This window comes from Monodelphis domestica, chromosome 4 (genome assembly GCF_027887165.1).
Source record: "Monodelphis domestica isolate mMonDom1 chromosome 4, mMonDom1.pri, whole genome shotgun sequence".
Classification (NCBI taxonomy): Eukaryota; Metazoa; Chordata; class Mammalia; order Didelphimorphia; family Didelphidae; genus Monodelphis; species Monodelphis domestica.
This window is the reverse complement of record NC_077230.1, coordinates 412740299-412757650: the sequence shown is the minus strand read 5'-3', so window position 1 is coordinate 412757650 and position 17352 is coordinate 412740299. Positions and strand designations below refer to the sequence as shown.

The 17352-nt window shown below is 40.5% G+C and overlaps 2 protein-coding genes across 9 annotated transcripts in view; one reads left to right on the top strand and one right to left on the bottom strand.

The window, feature by feature from the left end:
- MORN1 (MORN repeat containing 1) overlaps nt 1-2021 on the bottom strand; it is a 262334-nt gene extending 260313 nt beyond the window's left edge. For 5 of the 8 annotated variants that reach the window (XM_056795982.1, XM_056795980.1, XM_056795981.1 and 2 more), the window contains exon 1: nt 1871-2021. In XM_056795982.1, coding sequence (XP_056651960.1) covers nt 1871-2021 — 151 coding nt within the window. Of the gene's footprint in view, nt 1-1598; nt 1804-1870 lie in introns of those variants that run through there. The other 3 variants (XM_056795984.1, XM_056795985.1, XM_016422177.2) reach the window with 2 other exon arrangements.
- A 15-nt stretch (nt 2022-2036) lies between these two features.
- Nucleotides 2037-17352, top strand: part of RER1 (retention in endoplasmic reticulum sorting receptor 1) — a 20344-nt gene continuing 5028 nt past the window's right edge. Inside the window, exons 1-5 of the mRNA XM_001366226.4 lie at nt 2037-2175; nt 6155-6242; nt 10248-10352; nt 15722-15821; nt 16986-17064. Of these exons, the coding sequence (XP_001366263.1) occupies nt 6162-6242; nt 10248-10352; nt 15722-15821; nt 16986-17064 (365 nt within the window). The 5' untranslated portion in view covers nt 2037-2175; nt 6155-6161. The remainder of the gene's footprint in view (nt 2176-6154; nt 6243-10247; nt 10353-15721; nt 15822-16985; nt 17065-17352) is intronic.

The following is a 17352-nucleotide window of genomic DNA, read 5'->3' as shown; positions in this document are numbered from 1 at the left end:
GAAACTAAATTAGGTCAGTGTTGCTGGATCTCTGGGTTTGTAGGTGGAAGTAAAGCAAAAGAAACCTGGAAAGATAAGAAAGGCCCGAACTGAGAAGTCTCTGGAGTTCTGGAAGAGGGAGCCACTAAAGCTATTGTTCTATTTAGGAAAGTCACTTTGGTGGCTAATTGGGGAGAGTTTGGGGCTAGGCTATTGTTCAAAAAGATAGCATAGGAGTGCAAATGAGAGGTAATGAGGACTTCCTTGTACTAGAATTGTGACTATGTCAGTGGGGAGAAAGGCACACAAGTGCACACATGCAAGCTGGGTGGATGTGTGGGGTGTAGCCTCTTTAAAAGAGGAGCTCTTGGAAAATAGGAGAAGGGAAAGAGTGGCAGAAACAAGGCAGATTGAAAGAAAGGAATGTTGAAGGGGAAAGAAGCCGTCCTTCTGGATGGAGGAGGAGTAAGGGAGGGAATATAAGGCCAGTGATATAAGCTGTAAGGAAACTTGGAAGTCATCTAGTCTAATCTTCTCATTTTACAGAGAAGCAAACTAAGACCCAGAGATGTATCTTGACCAAGGACACACAGATAGGGGGTGTAAGGGTTAGGTTTGAACCCAGATCAGGACTCCAAATCCAGGCTTCTCCTTTCCTCCTCTAAACCTCTCATCCTCTAGATCTATTTGTAGCCCTGGCAGTGGAGACAATTGTCCCAGAGGGGTCTGTCTGATCAGTGCAGAGAGGTGGGGTTGATAATGGAAGTTCAGGGGAAGGAGGGACTAAGAAATAGGAGAGGAAGAGGCAGGGTATGGCAGGATGGGGGAAGGGATCCAGCAGGGTTCTAGGGGCACAATGGAGGGTTCTGAGATCAGAGGGTGTCTACCATCCCTTCATGACCCAGTGATCCCAGGATCGATTTGTAGCCCCAGAAGGGGGCTCACTATTCTAGCTATGGCCAGACCAGAGCAAAAGGAGGTGGGGGAAGGGGTCTGAGAGGGAAGAAAGAAGTTGGTAGGAGTCTGGAAGGGGTTCAGAATGAAGGAGGTTTGAGAGAGGAAAGGGTCTTGGGGTTGAGAGGGGCGGAGTTTATAAAGGAGAAGGGTGTGGGGATCATGAGTGTTCAGGGCACTATAAAGTTTTCCGAAAAGAGCCTGGGGTTTATGCGACGGAGTGTCCAGTGGGTAGGATCTAGACTATTGGAGGGAGTGGGCTGGGTATGGTAAGGAGGGGGGCCTCTAGGAGTTATGAAGATTCTGGGGGCTACGAGGGAAAGACGTCTGGGGGTTATGAGGGGTCTGAGGACTAAAATCGTAGGGCCTGGGGGCTAGAGGAGGTGGATCTGGGAAAGGAGAGAGATCTTAGGTCTGTGAGAGGAAAAGTCTGGGGCCCATGAGGGGGAGGGGTCTGGGTGTAATGCGGTTCTGAGAGCTAAAATGGTAGGGCTTGGGCCTATGAGTGGGAGTCTGGGGAAGAGGAGAGGTCTGGGAGCTATAAGGGAAGGTCTAGGCCGGGCTAGAGTGGTAAGGGGTCTCAGGTTACTGCCTGTCTATTCATCAAGTCCAAATCCCCCCTTCCTCCGCCGGGACCCCGAGGGCCTCCCCTACACAGCAGTTACCGTCCCGCACCATCCTCCGCGTCGAGCCCTGGTAAAGTGGGCGGGAGTCGTCAGGCTCCTTACCGGCCTCGGCCATGTTGCCGGCCACAGTTTGCCTTAACAACTGAACTCCTTCCTCCTATTGGATGTTTGGTTGCTAGGGGCGGGGCTTCAGTTTCTACTTGGGGGATGACCTAGCGGTGGAGGAGGAGGGGAACGGGGAGGGTGGGAGGGGAAGGGATTAGGGGGTGGGGGGTGGGGGTTAAGGAAAAATAGGCTTCCAGAGAGCTCACTGCGCCTGTGCGGCCCTCCCCCGGCACCCTCTTCCTCTTTCTCCAGTCCCCGTAGGCGGCGGCGGGTCCTGCTGGGTCCAACGGCTCGGCTGCCGACGCCGGAAGCGGAACTATCTGGCAGCCGGCAGACCCGCCTCCTGTGGGGCGCCATCTTGGATGCCCGGGAGGAGCGGCTGGGGGGCGGAAGTGCCGGGCGGCAGCCTCCCGAAGCCAGCGAACCGGCGGCGGCGGCAGGGCCGCTCCTCCTCCTCCTCCTTCCCGTGGCCCTGAGGGGAGTCGTGGCCCAGCCGCAGCGGCACAGCGAGGTGCGGGACTGGCGCCGAGGGAGGCGGGGCCGGGGCCGGGACCTGGGGCCTGGCCGGGACCGGGCGGCTGCGTGGCGGCGGGGCCGGGCTCGGGTCAGGGTTTAGGTTGAGGCCTAGCGCAGCGCCGGCGGCTCCTCCTTCTTTCCCGGGAGCTGACAGCCTGCTCGAGGCAGAGCTGGAGGTTGCAGCAGAGCCTGGACCCAGGCGGGGGGGAGGAGGGATAAGAGGTGAGGGACGGGCCAGCGACCGCGCCCCTCCCGGCCCGACCCGGCTGGGATGCCCGATGTCAAAACGGGGACGACTGCCTGCGGATCTTCTGCGAGGCCCCTTGGACCGAGTGTCCGAAGGAGACGGCATTGATCCCTGGCGTGAAACGTCACGTTTTTATCTCTTTTCCGGGGTTGGCTGTAGCCTGGGTGAGCCCGGAGACCGAGCTTGTGCATTCGTGTGACTGCGCCTGTGTGTGCGCGCGTGTGTGTGCGCGCGCGAGCGGGCCCGGGCACACACGTGTGTAAACTGCGGTGGGGGCGTGAGAGGCAAGAGGTGCGTTGTGTGGTGTAGTATAGATACTGCACTAAGACTTTAGTGACAGACAGATGGAGACACACAGACAGACGGGGTGCCTAGATAAGCACATAGCACATAGAGTGTGGCAGTCTATCTAGTCTGTGTATACCCATACATACATAACAGGACACCCCAAAAGAACAAAGCTTAGCATAGTGCCTGATATACGGTAGGTGCTTAATAAATATTGATTGATAATACACATATTTACTACATATAACGTGTGCATATATATGTAAATGCTGGGTATGCCTATACATATGTGTACTCTAGTGGATGTATACTACATGTTATATATGGGATACTATAGTATATCTCTGTGTGTGCATGTGCATATAAAACTGCCAAGACAATCATTAGATCAGTTTGAGCCCAGTCTCCCCCATAAACTGTGTATCATCATCTGTGGACTAAGAACATTTGGGAACTTCGTGTCTGGAGAGCTTAATTGTTTTAATAGGCTATGTGAACAACTGTGTTGCTGAAAAGGAAAAACAGTTGTCCAAAAAATGCTGTAATGTTGTAAAGGAGTTTTAGATAGTTATGTGGACTCATTACTCAATCGCAGCAGCAATGTTTGCCAAACCAAAGGTAGTGGACTTCTGTTTGTAGCTTTGTTGCTTATATATGAAGCTTAATAATGGTTGAATTTAATGTAATTTCTTCATTGGTCAAACTAAGAACAGAGATTTTGCTTGTTGGAGCAATATAACTCAACACTAGGGCTGTTAACATAGACTGCTTCCTAAGTTTTATGAACCCCGTTATATTGGCTTTATTTCTTTTCATTTCAAAACAGAATAAACTTTTGGTATTTGTATTTTACTTTAAAAAGCTGCATTGTATGTAAAGCCTTACCTTATTCATTAATGCAGTTGCCATAGAAATAAAGATATCAACTAAATCTTTTAATTTTAAGATTTAAGCCCTCCAGTCCATTGATTTCTTTTTTAAGGGACTGTTATAACCTGTTCATCAATCTGAAAATTCTCAGGACCACTTTTATTTCTAGGGTGTATCAAAAGTCACCTATTATAACCTCAAAACTAAGGCCCTTATCTGTAAAACAAATAGCTCAACTTATTTGTTCACTTCAGGAGCTAAAAATGACTGAGACTAGTGCTTGCTTTTTGTGAGATTCGTATGCTTCAAGTTGGAAATTCCTGAAATTTTCCAGTTCACTCTGGGATTTTAACCTATTTGAAACATTCATTGTTGGTATTTTGAAAATAGCTTTTTTTTTCTTTAGGTAGAAAAAGTTCTGTAGACATTGCACCTAAAATTATAAGAAACTATATCTTGAAGCATTTTGTCTTATGTCTTTATATTGTGAAATGCTCTTTGGAACAGGATTTAATGATTTTTCTTCCCTTGCCCAAATAGTCATTGAATACCTTTTTAAAACTGAGTGAAGATGTGGAGATGTCCCCAAATGCTTAACCATTTAATGCTTAACCTCCAGAGGACTTTTTGTAACCATTCAAATACAGTGATAGATAAGGTAGTACCTTAGGTATTCAGATTTCTAGGCATTTTATCAAATATGTCACCCAGCAAGTTTTCTTTTTTAAACTGCCACAGTTGCCTTCAGGTGTAGGCAGGTGGTGAAGGAGATAAGGGTACTGAACCTTGAGTTAGGATGACTTGAGCCCATGACTTTAGCTGTCTGACCTTGGGCAATTCACTTAATCCTGTTGGACTCAGTTTCCTCATCTGTGAAATGAGTTGGAGAAGGAAATGACAAACCACTCTAGTATCTTTGCTAAGAAAACCCCAAATGAGGTCATAAAGAGTTGGACGTGACTGAAAAATGACTGAACAACAATTACCTAACTAGAAAGTTTAAAAAAAAAATTTCAGAGAGCTAGCAACTTGTAATACATTTGTCTAGAAAGTAATTTTAAAAGGCTAGACAAATGATTAGACCAAGCCTTTTTTGTCCTAGACCTAGACCTTAGCCTCACTAAATAGGCTTCAAAGCCATTACAAAACTAATCCTATCCTAGACTTTAGCAGATCTAGTAGGAAAGCTACTCCCAGATACCTGTTTGTCCTAACTCTTTAAAACTGCTTTTTTTTTGGCCTCTTCTCAAATGTTAATGAAATTGAAGTTTCTTCAAAAATTTCAGATACAACCTCAACTTAACACTTTTACTCAGTTTTATTTACCTAAAGCTGACATAGCTTTTATTAAGATTGTGCAAGATTACTTCGTTCCACCCATGGGTGATAGATCCCGGAAGTAATAGTATAGAGTGTTTCAGAACTTTTTTAATCATGTAAACTTGATGATGTGGCACAGTTGAACTGCTCAGAGTCCATCCTGATCTGTTTTAAAGATCTGAATCAATCCTCTGGAGCTGACAGATTTACATGGTAGAAACTTTTAAGGGAATGTATTCTGAGTGGGTCATTTCCCTTAGTTTAAAGAGTTTGATAAAGGGAGGGACTGGGTTAAATTTTATTTCTCACTTTTTATTAGTGATAGGTGATGATGATAGGGCTTTTTATCTTCAAAATGGGTACAGGTTATTATTACTAGGTCCCCCTGCTGCTGAATAACATTCATTTAGGGTAGTCTTCATACTTTGACAGTTAACCTAATGAAGTTGATAAAAAAAAAAACCAGATATTGTTGCCTTTGTTTTACCAAGTAGAAACCTGAGATGGCTTCCAGGAAGTATAATGATATTTTGTCTTTAAATGCTAAGAATGAAACTGATTTATAGAACAGAGAATCTTTGGGTTTTCAGTAGAGGAAATTGTTTTTACATGCTACTTTTTATTTTTAAATTAGAAGAGGAAATTGTTTTATATTTTTAAATTGTTATTCTTTTCTGTTTTTAACATCTTCATTTCAAAAAATCTCTCCCACTCCCTTGCCTAGTGGAAGGGGTCTCTTACAATGAATAAAAAAGAGGAAAGAAGTAGTTCAATACATCAACCAATTCTAACATCAAATACATCTATTTTAAATTAAGTTCACACACACGTATGTATATATAGAGAGAGACAGAGACAGAGACAGAATGAGAGAATTTTGGGAAAGTAGGCAGGTTACAAATCCTAAATGCAATATTAGGTGCCTATATATTTTGTATTTATTTCCTGAGATTGAGCAGATAGTCTTTATTTTAGAGAGCCAAGAATCTGCTATATCTTGTGCATCAAGATCACAATGGTAATCATATTGCTAGCTATGGGGCAATTTATTTTCCCAGCCTATGAACCTTTTCCCACACCAACATAGAAAGGAATGTTTGTTGTTGCTATTTTACCCTAGAAGAAATATTGCTTGATTACTTTTTTCGTGGCTACCAGGAACTTTTTATTGAGAATAAAACCTATAAATATCACTCAGGCAAACATTCTGAGTTTCTTTAACTTATAAATACTTTGTATGTATTTGCAGCAACAGAATGTCCGAAGGAGACAGCGTTGGAGATTCTGTTCATGGGAAGCCTTCTGTGGTGTTTAGATTTTTCACAAGACTTGGACAGGTTTGTTTTATGTGGGTAATTAAAAGAGCAAATAATTGACTAATTACTTTGAACATTTATTTGTAATTGTATTCCCCAAATGGTTAATTATAGGTTTAAGGCACCTCTGAGTTTCATTGCCCACAGAAAGAGGGACAACCAATTTTTGAATTATTTGTTTACATTTCACTTCCCCAAATGGTCTTATTGCTGTCCACAAAAAACTTTTATCCTAACTGATTCTTTCTCCATAACTAAATCGTGCCCATCCTTTGAGAAATGGTATAAATCTTTTCTCTAGGAAGCCCTTCCTCACCACTCCAGTCTTTTCTTTGAACTCCATAGGTTGTTGCATTCATTTAGCAGTTCTATTTTGACAGGGGTCTCTTATCATGCATAGTAAATTGTCATTTTTTTCTTATGTTATTGAGAATTTCAGGTTTGGGGTTCTCTAACAAGATTATAAGTTTTGTGATAGCCGGAATGATATGTTTGTGTTTCTTTATCACTACTACAGCCACTTGTGATAGACATTTCCTGTACATTTGTTGATAATTGTTTGACTGAGTTATTTATTTGTTTAACACACATTACATGCTGAGGAATAATTGGTGTAAGGGCTAATGAGATGAGTACAATGCAAAGGCAAATGTGTGAAGATGTTTGGGGCAAAGGGCACTTTCAAGAAAGGATTTAAGGAATAGTGAGTGAATGGTCTTGGGCACCTTGCTTATGCTTTGAATAAGGAAGGACTTGAGTAGATAAAGATGGAGAAAGGAGGAATTACATTCATTCCAGCTCATTCCATTAGTGAAGAGATGATGAGATAATGAGACTGGTGGAATGTAGAGTAAGGTAGCAGATGGAAAGTAGTCCAGGTTACCTATAATATAGAATGCATGAAGGTGAAAGTACAAGGCCAGAAAGCAAGATTGAAGCCACATTGTAGAGGGCCTTTGAAGGCCAGAATTGGAAGGTTCTACTTCAGAAGGAAACGGGGAAACTCTAAAGGTTCACTCTGTGTCTCTGTCTCTTCACCCACTCCCCTATGATTTAGGCCCTCACTACCACAAGGTTTGTACTGCAGTAGCCTAATTGGTCTTCTTTCCTCCACACTCCCATTTTTCAGACAGTTATCCAAGTATTCTTATGCAGAGAACTGGTCATGCATAGCTCCAAGATTAGCCAGATTTCCCTGCCTGGCCTCTACAGGTCTCCTGTCATCTTCATCCTTAGCTCCTGCTGCAGGATTCCATGCATTCTCCACTCCACCCACACTCCCTGCCCCAGATATCTATTATACACATTGTGTCCCACTCTTGTGTCTTTGCTCAGGTTGTCCTCTGTCCCTAGAATGCTTTCCCTCCCTTCTCATTAGAATTCTTAACCTTAAAAAGCACAGCTCACATGCCCCAGAAGTCTGTCCCCATCCTTTAAGTTTGTGACAACCTTACTTCCCAAACTCAACTTAGCACTTGTATAATACTGTTATGTGACTTAGTCATATTGGTCTCTTTTCTACCAAATCTAAGCTCTTCAAGAAGGGCTGTCTTACCTAAAACTTTATCTTTCTTCAATTCTCTACACACAGCAGACATTTAATAAGTGTTTGTTGGAAGGATACCTTGGAGAACACAGAAACTGTTCTGGAGGCTGTTAAAATAGTTTAAGAAATGATGACCTGGAGGCAACAGATGTCCTGGGTTCAAATGTGACTGCAGACACTCTAGCTGTGTGACCCTGGGAAAGTCACTTAACCCCCAGCTCACTAGCTCTTTACAACTTTTCTGTCTTGGAACCAATATTTAGTATTGATTCTAAGACAGAAAGTAAGTGTTTCTTTGAAAAGAAAGAAGAAAAAGGAGGAAAGGTGAGGACCTGGACAAGGATGATACTTTTACAGTAAAGGTTGAGGGAACAAGTTGAAGAGATATTGTGGAGTCAGAATTGATGGTTTTAGTAAATGAGGCATTGAGAGAAGAATCAAGGGTGATACCTGGCTCACAGGATGGTGCTTTGAGGCAGAAATAAAGAAGGTTGTGGGGAGGTAGGTGGTGAGATCAATCTGGGGTATGTTGAATTTCAAGCCTCTCACAGACTCTTCATTTGTTTATCTAGATAGGTGTTTACCTAGATAGGTATCTAGGAGGTGACCCAAGACAGTGAAATTAGAATTCAGGAAAGGTTGAGGGTATCCATTCACAAACACTAAGTAAGAACTATGTGTAAAATGCTACTCTAGGCTTGTGAGGGGGTTAACTTGGTATATTCCAGTCCTTGGAAGATTAAGTCCAAGGAAAAGGGCAAGACATGACTGAGTGATTGTACTGGATACTACATGAAATGAATGCTGGAAAGTCAGCATTTATGAGGCACCTACTGTGTGTCAACCCCTATGCTGTGTCCTAGGGATAAGAAGGCAAGATAGGAAACAGACTGTTTGCACATTTGAGTTTATATCCTCAATGGGAGGCATAAATGTATCTCTGAGTGTATTCAGAATAAAGAGAAAGAAAGTAAATACAAATAAAGACAAAGTAGTTACATTCAAGGAAGTTTAGAAAGCAGGATACTGGAACTTTCCAGAGATTAAAAAAAGGTCATGTGATTTGTGAGGGGGTTAGTTATTAGAGAATTGGTAAGAGATAGACTTGGTGTTGGACCTGAAAGGATATATAGGAATGAATGAGGATCCAAAGGGATGATGGTTTTCCTGACTTAGGACAGCAGGATCAAGTCACAGTATAGTTAAACATTCAGATTGGCCTTGTGCTTGAGAGTCTTCTACGTAGAGACAATAAATGAAGGCATCCGGAAGGATGGGGTAGTCTGCTTGGGGCATATGCTACAGAGACCAGTCAAGATTAAGGATAGAAAAGAGGGCATTGGATGTGACAGTAAGGACTCACTGATCTTATGGGAACCTGTTCCAGAAGCCAGCCCAATGTAAAAGGATGGATGAATCTAGATAGATGTTGAGGAGAAGAGAGGCATTGCTGAAGGAAGGCTTTGGCTTTAATATTGGGGCACCTGTGCATGTTGATATTTAGGCTCTCTGGCCAATAAAAATGAAACCACATTTCAAAGTACATTTGAATTGCATGAGTTCAGCCAACAATTTCATATAAGACATGCAAATTTATTTTAAAAACTTGGCTTTCAAGATTTAATCCAATCCTTGGATTTGCTGGCCCTCTGCTGTTGGTGGTGTTAAAGAGCATTAACATATTTGTAATTATATAATTATAATGTATAATTATGTATAATGACATTTTTAATTAAGATTGCTGCTCATTAGGATTTATTTGCATATATATGTACTTGTATGAATATGTAATAATTTATAATCGGTCTCCAAATTGTATGTGTTTTTTCTACATTGAATAAAAATGAATTGAAGTGTCCATTTTCCTTTTTTGAAAAATGCTGGGGCCTAGTAATGAATTTCAGGAATTACATGAAATTATTTGGGGGGGGGAAGAAAAATTGAAATTATTCAAAAAAATACATAATGAGTTGGCTTGTTTCAAGTTTTTTAATTTCATTAATTAGATAACCTTGAGTAGAAGTCCAAGATGAACTTTGCTGATGAATTTTTAATAGCAAAATCTATGTTTACTTTTTATTGTTGATTAATTTGTGATCTAATTGTGTGTGTGTGTGTGTGTGTGTGTGTGTGTGTGTGTGTGTGTGTTTAAAGATGAATGAAGGGGGCAGCTAGGTGGCTCAAGTGGTTAAGAGAGACAGGCCCAGAGACAGAAAGTCCTGGGTTCAAATTTGGCCTCATACTCTTACTAGCTTTGTGACCTTGGGCAAGTCACTTGACCCCTGCTGCCTAGCCCTTACCACTCTTCTGCCTTGGAATCAATACCAGTATTGATTCTAAGACTGAAGTTAAGGGTTTAAAAAAAATGAATTATGTTTCTGGTGCATGTTATGTAGCAAAAATAAGATTTATACTAAAGTAAAACCTTAACAGAAGTTATAGTAGCTATTTAATATATTTTAACCATTTTGTCGTTTTAGATATACCAGTCCTGGTTAGACAAATCTACTCCTTATACAGCTGTGCGATGGGTTGTAACTTTGGGACTAAGTTTCATCTACATGATTAGAGTTTATCTATTACAGGTAGGTGAGAACTGGGCAGCTAGGTGACTCGGTGGGTAGAGTGCCAGGCCTGGAGACAGGAGATCTTGAGTTCAAATGTGACGTTAGACTCTTCCTAGCTATGTTACCAGTTACAAGTCAGTTAAGCCCAGTTACCTAGCCTTTACTGCTCTTCTGCCATAGAAGAATACCTCAATATCCGTTCTTAGATGGAAGGTAAGGGTTAAAAAAATGGATATCTAACTAATGTCTTATTTAAAGCAAGATTATTTGGGGCTGTATTGAATATTATATAATTGAATTCTATGTTAGGATAGCAGATGCTTAATATATGCTCATTGATTTATTTATGTTGGATAGGCAGCTCAGTTGCCATTTTTCAGTAATCAGTCAATTTCAATGAATATCTCTTAAAAGTCTGTCTCATTCAATTGTTTCATTGATTTTTTCACTGTGTTCATAGCCTAATACATTGTTACGTACGCCTGTAGTTTGTGTATTTTACCTTGATACTTTAGGCCAGAGATGGCATTAAAGATCTGGATTTAGGTAAAATTATGACCTCACAAACCAGTAATTCTTGGGAAGTAAGTTTTAGTCTTTATTTTACTTTATTTCCTGAATCTAGCATCTTCACATTCTTTTAGGATTACCATGCAAGAATTAACCTCACAATAAATCTTTGATAAGGAAGGAAATTAGATTGAAGAAAAGCAGGCTATAACTTAAGAAAATTCTGTTGTGGGTTTTTTTTTGTTTGTTTTTTAATGAACAGTCAGAGAAGGCCTTTTAAAAATGAATGTCAAAATTTCAAATAGAAAAGAGGTTCTCCCTGGCCATCTAACCCAGCCCATAACAGAAAGAGTCCTTTCCTATCCCACCTAATCAGTGGATTGTCCAGTCTTCATTTGAAGGCCTCCAGGGAGGGAAAACGTACTTTTTGAGGCAGCCTGTTTGACTTTTGGTCGCTGAAGTGGTTGGAAAATTTTGGCATTTATCAAGTCTTAGTTTGTTCTTTGGCCATTTCTCCCTCTTGTACCTAGATGTAACCTCTGGGAACAGTCAAGTCTCTCTTGCAGCTGTTGTGCCCTCTTCTCAGTCCTTTCATTTTCAGGGTAAACATTCTCAGTCTTTCAGCTTATTTTCATCCAGCGTCCCCCCTCAAGTTCCTCACCATGCTATTTGCCCCTTCTGGTTTGTCTGAAGATTTAGTGGTCATGCTTTTACAGTGTGGCACCTTGAGCTGCCTCCAGACTCCAGATATGGTTCAGCAAGAGCTGAGTTTGTCTTGGTTTCACCTCTCATTATGGCCCAGACCCTCTTTACCCCTTAGTAAACCTTGGGCCTTGTCCACTAAGGCACAGGACTTTTTCAGAAAAATGTTCTTTAGCCATGCCTTGGCCATTTTGTTCTTCTGAAATGGATTATGTGAACTCAAATGTTAAGATTACACATTTATTCTTATTGAATTTCATGCTGTTAGAATAAGCCCATGGATTTGGCTAGTAGAGATTTTGAATCCTGATAGTCGTTCAGAGAATAGTCTTTGAGAATTGTCGTTACCACATTTGATGAGCTTGCTTTCCCTGTCTTTTTACTCACATGATTGGTAAAGTTAAATGATAAGAGGCTTGCTTGGCTCTGATTCATGGGGGACTCTACTCTCAAAAGTGGCATCAAACTAGTAATAGCTACTCTTTTGATCCTTGATCCATTCAGATAATAATAATCTGTTTTTCTTTGGTTTACCTCGAAGTGAACATTGTTCCTTCAAGGCCCAACTTGGACCACCATCTCTGTTTATAGTAATAATAAACGGATTGGTAGTACTATAAATAATAAGAGTATTTCATAGGGCTTACTAGGTTCCAGGAACTCTGCTGTGCACTTTACAAATATTTCATTTGATACAACAACTCAGAGAGGAAGGTGCTGTTATCCCCATTTTTTAGTTGAGGGAACAAGGCAACAGCATTAAATGACTTGCCCATGGTCACACAGCTAGTAGATGTTTTAAGTCAAATTTGAACTCAGGTCTTCCTGACACCAGATGTGGTGCTTGGCACTAAGTGCCACCAGCTGTCTCAAGTGATTCCAGAATTTCATAGCCCTTTACTTACCTCATTTATGTCTGTCCCACAAGTCTCTCTCTCTCCCTCTCTCCCTCTCTCCCTTTCTCCCTCCCTCTCTCTCTCCCTCCCTCTCTCCCTCCCCCTCATTTATTTGTATTTGTATCATCCTTCATCCTCACATACTATCCACCCACACACATTATGTTTTCACCCTCCCTCAGGGCAAGGTCTTCTGGCTTTCACCTTTGTGTCCCTGGGAAAGAACTTGTGCCTGGCACGTGGCAGGCACTTAACACATTCTTGTTTAATTTAATTTTAATTTCCAAATAATTTGAGTTAGGATGTCAAATTAAAAATATAACAGATCATTGTTTCTCTTTGTCAGATCCAGACTTCAAGAATGCTAATATTCTCTAACTGAACTAGCCACAAAGTCTGCAGTGTCTCATTTTGAAATGTTAAGGAGGGGCAGCTACAAAGCACAGTGGATAGAATGCCTGGCCTGGAGACAGGAGGACCTAGATTCACATGTTCATAGACACTTCCTGGTTGTATGACCCTTGGCAAGTCAGTTAACCTAGATTGCCCAGCCCTTGCTACACTTGTCTTAGAATTGATACTAAGAAGGTAAAGGTTTTTTTTTTTTAAACAAAACAAAACAAATTTATTTTGTTACAAGTTGTTCTTGCATGTACCATAATATAAGCTTTGAATCATGAGCATATTAGGGGTTGTAGTTGTAAGGAAAACAGTATAGGTTTCTGAAACATTTTTGTATTTGTAGTTTATTAGTTGCTTTATTGAGTGATTATAAAGTTTACTGTTGGTATGACAGATTAAAAAACCACCCTGGGCCATAAACAACTTGTGAATTTATGACAGAACCTAGATTAAAACTTATTCATAAATTAACAATAAGACAGTCAGGATATAGATCCTAACTTCACATTTCATATTCTTGGAAAGTCATTTCCACTAAGGACAGTTGGGTATTTTGTTTGTTCCTTGGACCTGGTGAGTTTGTCATGAGATGCATTAGGGATGTTAGGATTCAGACCAGAAAAGGAGATTGGAGACAACCCTGGCATTTTAGGAATTGGGAAATGGAGGTCCAGGCAGGGGAGGAAGGAACCTGCACAGAATCCCACAGGGATGCTTAGTGGAGCATTGATCCTGAACCAAGGTCTCTACCATATCATGTGGAATCTGATCTGGGAGGAAAATGTTGACTTGATACGATTGGGAAATCACCTGCTCAGCTCAGTCACTTAACTCAAAGATCTTTCCTTGTCATTCTTCCGCTCCCAGCATAGAGAGAATTTTTACTCAATGAGTATGTGTGACATGATGACTGAAAGAAAGTAGCCCTTGAACCACCTACATGTGTGTGGGTCAATTAGAAAACTGTACTTTTTAGAGAGAAATATTAATGAAAATGCTGTCACTAATAGTAACCATGAGATTCAAATAACTATAGATCAAAGCCTGTTCAAGCCAGCAGGCATTGATGAAGCACCTACCCTGTGCCAGGCACTGAGGATAAAGAGAAAGGCAACAAGTAGACAGTCTCTGCCCTCTAGGAGTCACAGTCTGATGGGGTTTGGGGGCGGAGGTAGCAACATGCTACTTCCTTTGTATATTTTGTATGAACACAGTTAAAGCCCGGATCACTTGGAGATAAAAGATGGCATCCTTAGAATAAGTACTAACATGAAATTAACCGTCAAACAAAAATAGAGCCACACCTCCATAGCCTACTGATAGCCAGCAGTTCTTAATATAATTCAAGGATAGGCTTATTTTGTATATTATCAGAAGACGGCACCAAAGAAGGGACAATAGATTGTTTTTATCAGGGTAGCTAGGAAATGTGGCTTCAGACACTTCCTAGCTGTGTGACCCTGGATAAATCACTTAATCCCCATTGTCCAGCCTTTACTGCTCTTCATACATCGTATTAATTCCAAGATAGAAGGTAAAGGTGTTTTTTGTTTTTAATAATGAAACATTATAAGATGCAAGTTTGAGTTGGAACAGCTGTGAATCTGAGTCTGCTACTATGATTAGCAAATCATTTCACTTCTTGGGCCCATCTGAAAAATGAGGGGGATTGAAGTAGATCCTTTAAAGCCCCTTTCCATTTCTAAAATATTTTGAGTCTTATTAAAAGCTTGAATCTAACAAGAAAAAGACTAATAATGCTGAGAGGAATTCTTAGGAAGTTTTATTTATGTGCCACTTGCTAGAATGATATGCTCTGACTTTCCCCCACCAGTCTTTTAAGAGAGACTTTTTGCAAAAGAAAGATATCTTTTGTAAGGTCAGTAAGAGATAGGAGACTGAGTGTGGTTGAAGTCTTTATTTTCACCTTTGGCTTCAGTAACATTGAACTATCATAATTGCATCTTAATTACTGCACTTAACTTTATGTATTTCATTTGATATGGTAAGAAACCATATCATTTTCTCATTGAATAAACTTGATATTATGAAAACGATTTTGTGTAAAAGCAAGCCTGAGGCAGGCAGGTATTGTGTAAGTCCTTGCTTCTATCCTTTCCTCTCATTGAAAAGGTTTAAAAAAGTCTTTCTGATTTCCTGGATCTGGTTTTCTGTCTGAGCAAAGAATACATTTTACAGTGTATACATGAGTTTGGAACTAGCTTATTAATTTCTGAGTATAGTATTCATAATCATGTTATCATAGTTAGTTATCAACCACCTGCTATGTGCCAGTCACTGTGCTAAATTAAGTGCTTTATAAATATTAACAGTCCTCGAAGGGAAGAAGTGCTTTTATCTCCATCTTTCAGCTGAGGAAACTGAGGCAAATAAGTGCCTTGCCCAGGGTCACATAGCTAATAAATATCTGCAAGCATATTTGAATGCAGATCTCTCCAATTCCAGACTTAGAGCAATATCCACTGTGCTACCTAGCTACTATCTTTCCTAATATTTCTGATTCTTAATACTAGTCTTTGTTTTTCAAAGTTCTACATTTGATTGAGAGGGTATCGATTTAGACCTAATGATACCCTTGAAAAGTTTTGCAATTTGGGTTCTGGGTTGTCTACCCCAACAAAGTAGCAAGGTTTGTAAGTTAACCTGAAATCAGTGCTGGATGGATTCCCCGTGTGCCATATAACTTTATTATGGTGACAATGCTACATGAGCTGGTAGTTTATGATTTAGTCAGAGAAAATATTTCCAATAGTTCAACAGCAGCCAAAAACCCTTAGAAAAGAAAAGCCCCCATTAGGTTGGTCTAGTTGTTGAATGGAACAGACTTTCCCTGACCTTTTTGTTTTGTTCTCTCAGGGTTGGTACATTGTGACATACGCCTTGGGAATCTACCACCTCAATCTTTTCATAGCTTTTCTTTCGCCAAAGGTAGATCCCTCCTTAATGGAAGACTCAGGTATGTCCGGGAATGGTTGGCGGGAGGGGAACTGGTGAGATCCCTCATTACTAGAGACTCAACCTGTCTCATTTTCTCTAGGCACTTAAAACTTTAGCTTAGTTTTTGTTACTAACTAGGAATGGTAGTTTACAGTATCTTCCCTTCCTTCCATCTCATCACCCTGGCTGTTGGCATCAGTTACATTGTTTGCTTTTTTCTAGTTGGTAAAGTAGACAGGCAGCTGCTCCATTAAATTGTAAAACACACTTGTCAGTCTGTGTCAGTGGCCCAGAAAAAAGTTAGCCTTACTTGGGCTTTCCGGTTTCCAAACTAATTATTTGTATTTGAGAACTGAATGGCTCTTTGGGAGTCCCATTTATACAATGGGGTTTCATCTCTACATAAAGCAGCTGCTGGGCTCACTGTTTCATGATTATCCAGTATCTCCTGCCCTCACTCTGACTAGCTCCCCTGCAGAAGCAGGTTGTAGATAGGGAAAGGGAGGATGGAGGACTCCTTCACTGAGGGGGAAACCCAGCCCCGCTGCTGAAAAATCAGTTCTGAAGGAAGATAAACTTTTTCTAAGTATGGGAAGAAGAGAGCAGTCTTTGAAAGAGTTTAATCAGAGCTTGTCATTTCGTTGAGAGGCTCACTTTCAGTTCTGCTCTTTTATCCAAAAAGGTGATAGGATTTTTTTTTCTCCCTTTGAACAAACCTCGAATCTTTTATTGAATGGTGACATTGGAAAGATAGGGAAAGAATGAGGGAGCTTGCAAGATTTCTACTTGCTACTCACTTTAGTCTTGGAATGTAGTGAATAGGATCAATTTTTTATTTCATGTGGTCCTTATTGCACTCTAAGTGTTATGTCATCAAATGTTTTGTAAATTGAATAAATGTAAATTTTAAAAAGCACGAGAGGAGCTGACAGAATACAAACATCTTCACGTAACTCAGTATTATATTTTTTTTAAAGAAAAGCGATTTTTAAAGTAACCTTTTCCCTGATGTATGGTGTTTGCAATGACTTACTTATTTTAACTAGTCTTTTTAGTAGATTATCTAAATAATAGATTTTAGTATTTAAGTAGATTTAAGATACATTTTAATTGTGATAGCATTCTGAATGTTGCTTCTTTGAAAGGAAAATATCTCACCTTACATTTACATGACACTTTGTAGATGAAGGTCCTTCCTTACCAACAAAACAAAATGAGGAATTTCGTCCTTTCATTCGAAGGCTTCCAGAATTTAAATTTTGGTAAGTGAATTCTCTACCTTTAATTTTGAGCCAGGCACATTGAAATGTAAATATAAAGGCTGGAGTCATCATTTTGGTTCCATGCATTTCCAGACTTCTGTATTGTATTGACCAAATAAATCTTTCCTTTAATGTTGCCATTTAAGGGACTAATTGTAATCCCGCTTATCCCTACCTACAAAAACAAACAAAAACAGTACCATAAATGAAGGTTTGTTTTTTTTTTATGTGTGTAACCTTGCCATTACTGTGCCAAATATAAGCTATAGGCAGTATTTCCCAATCAAC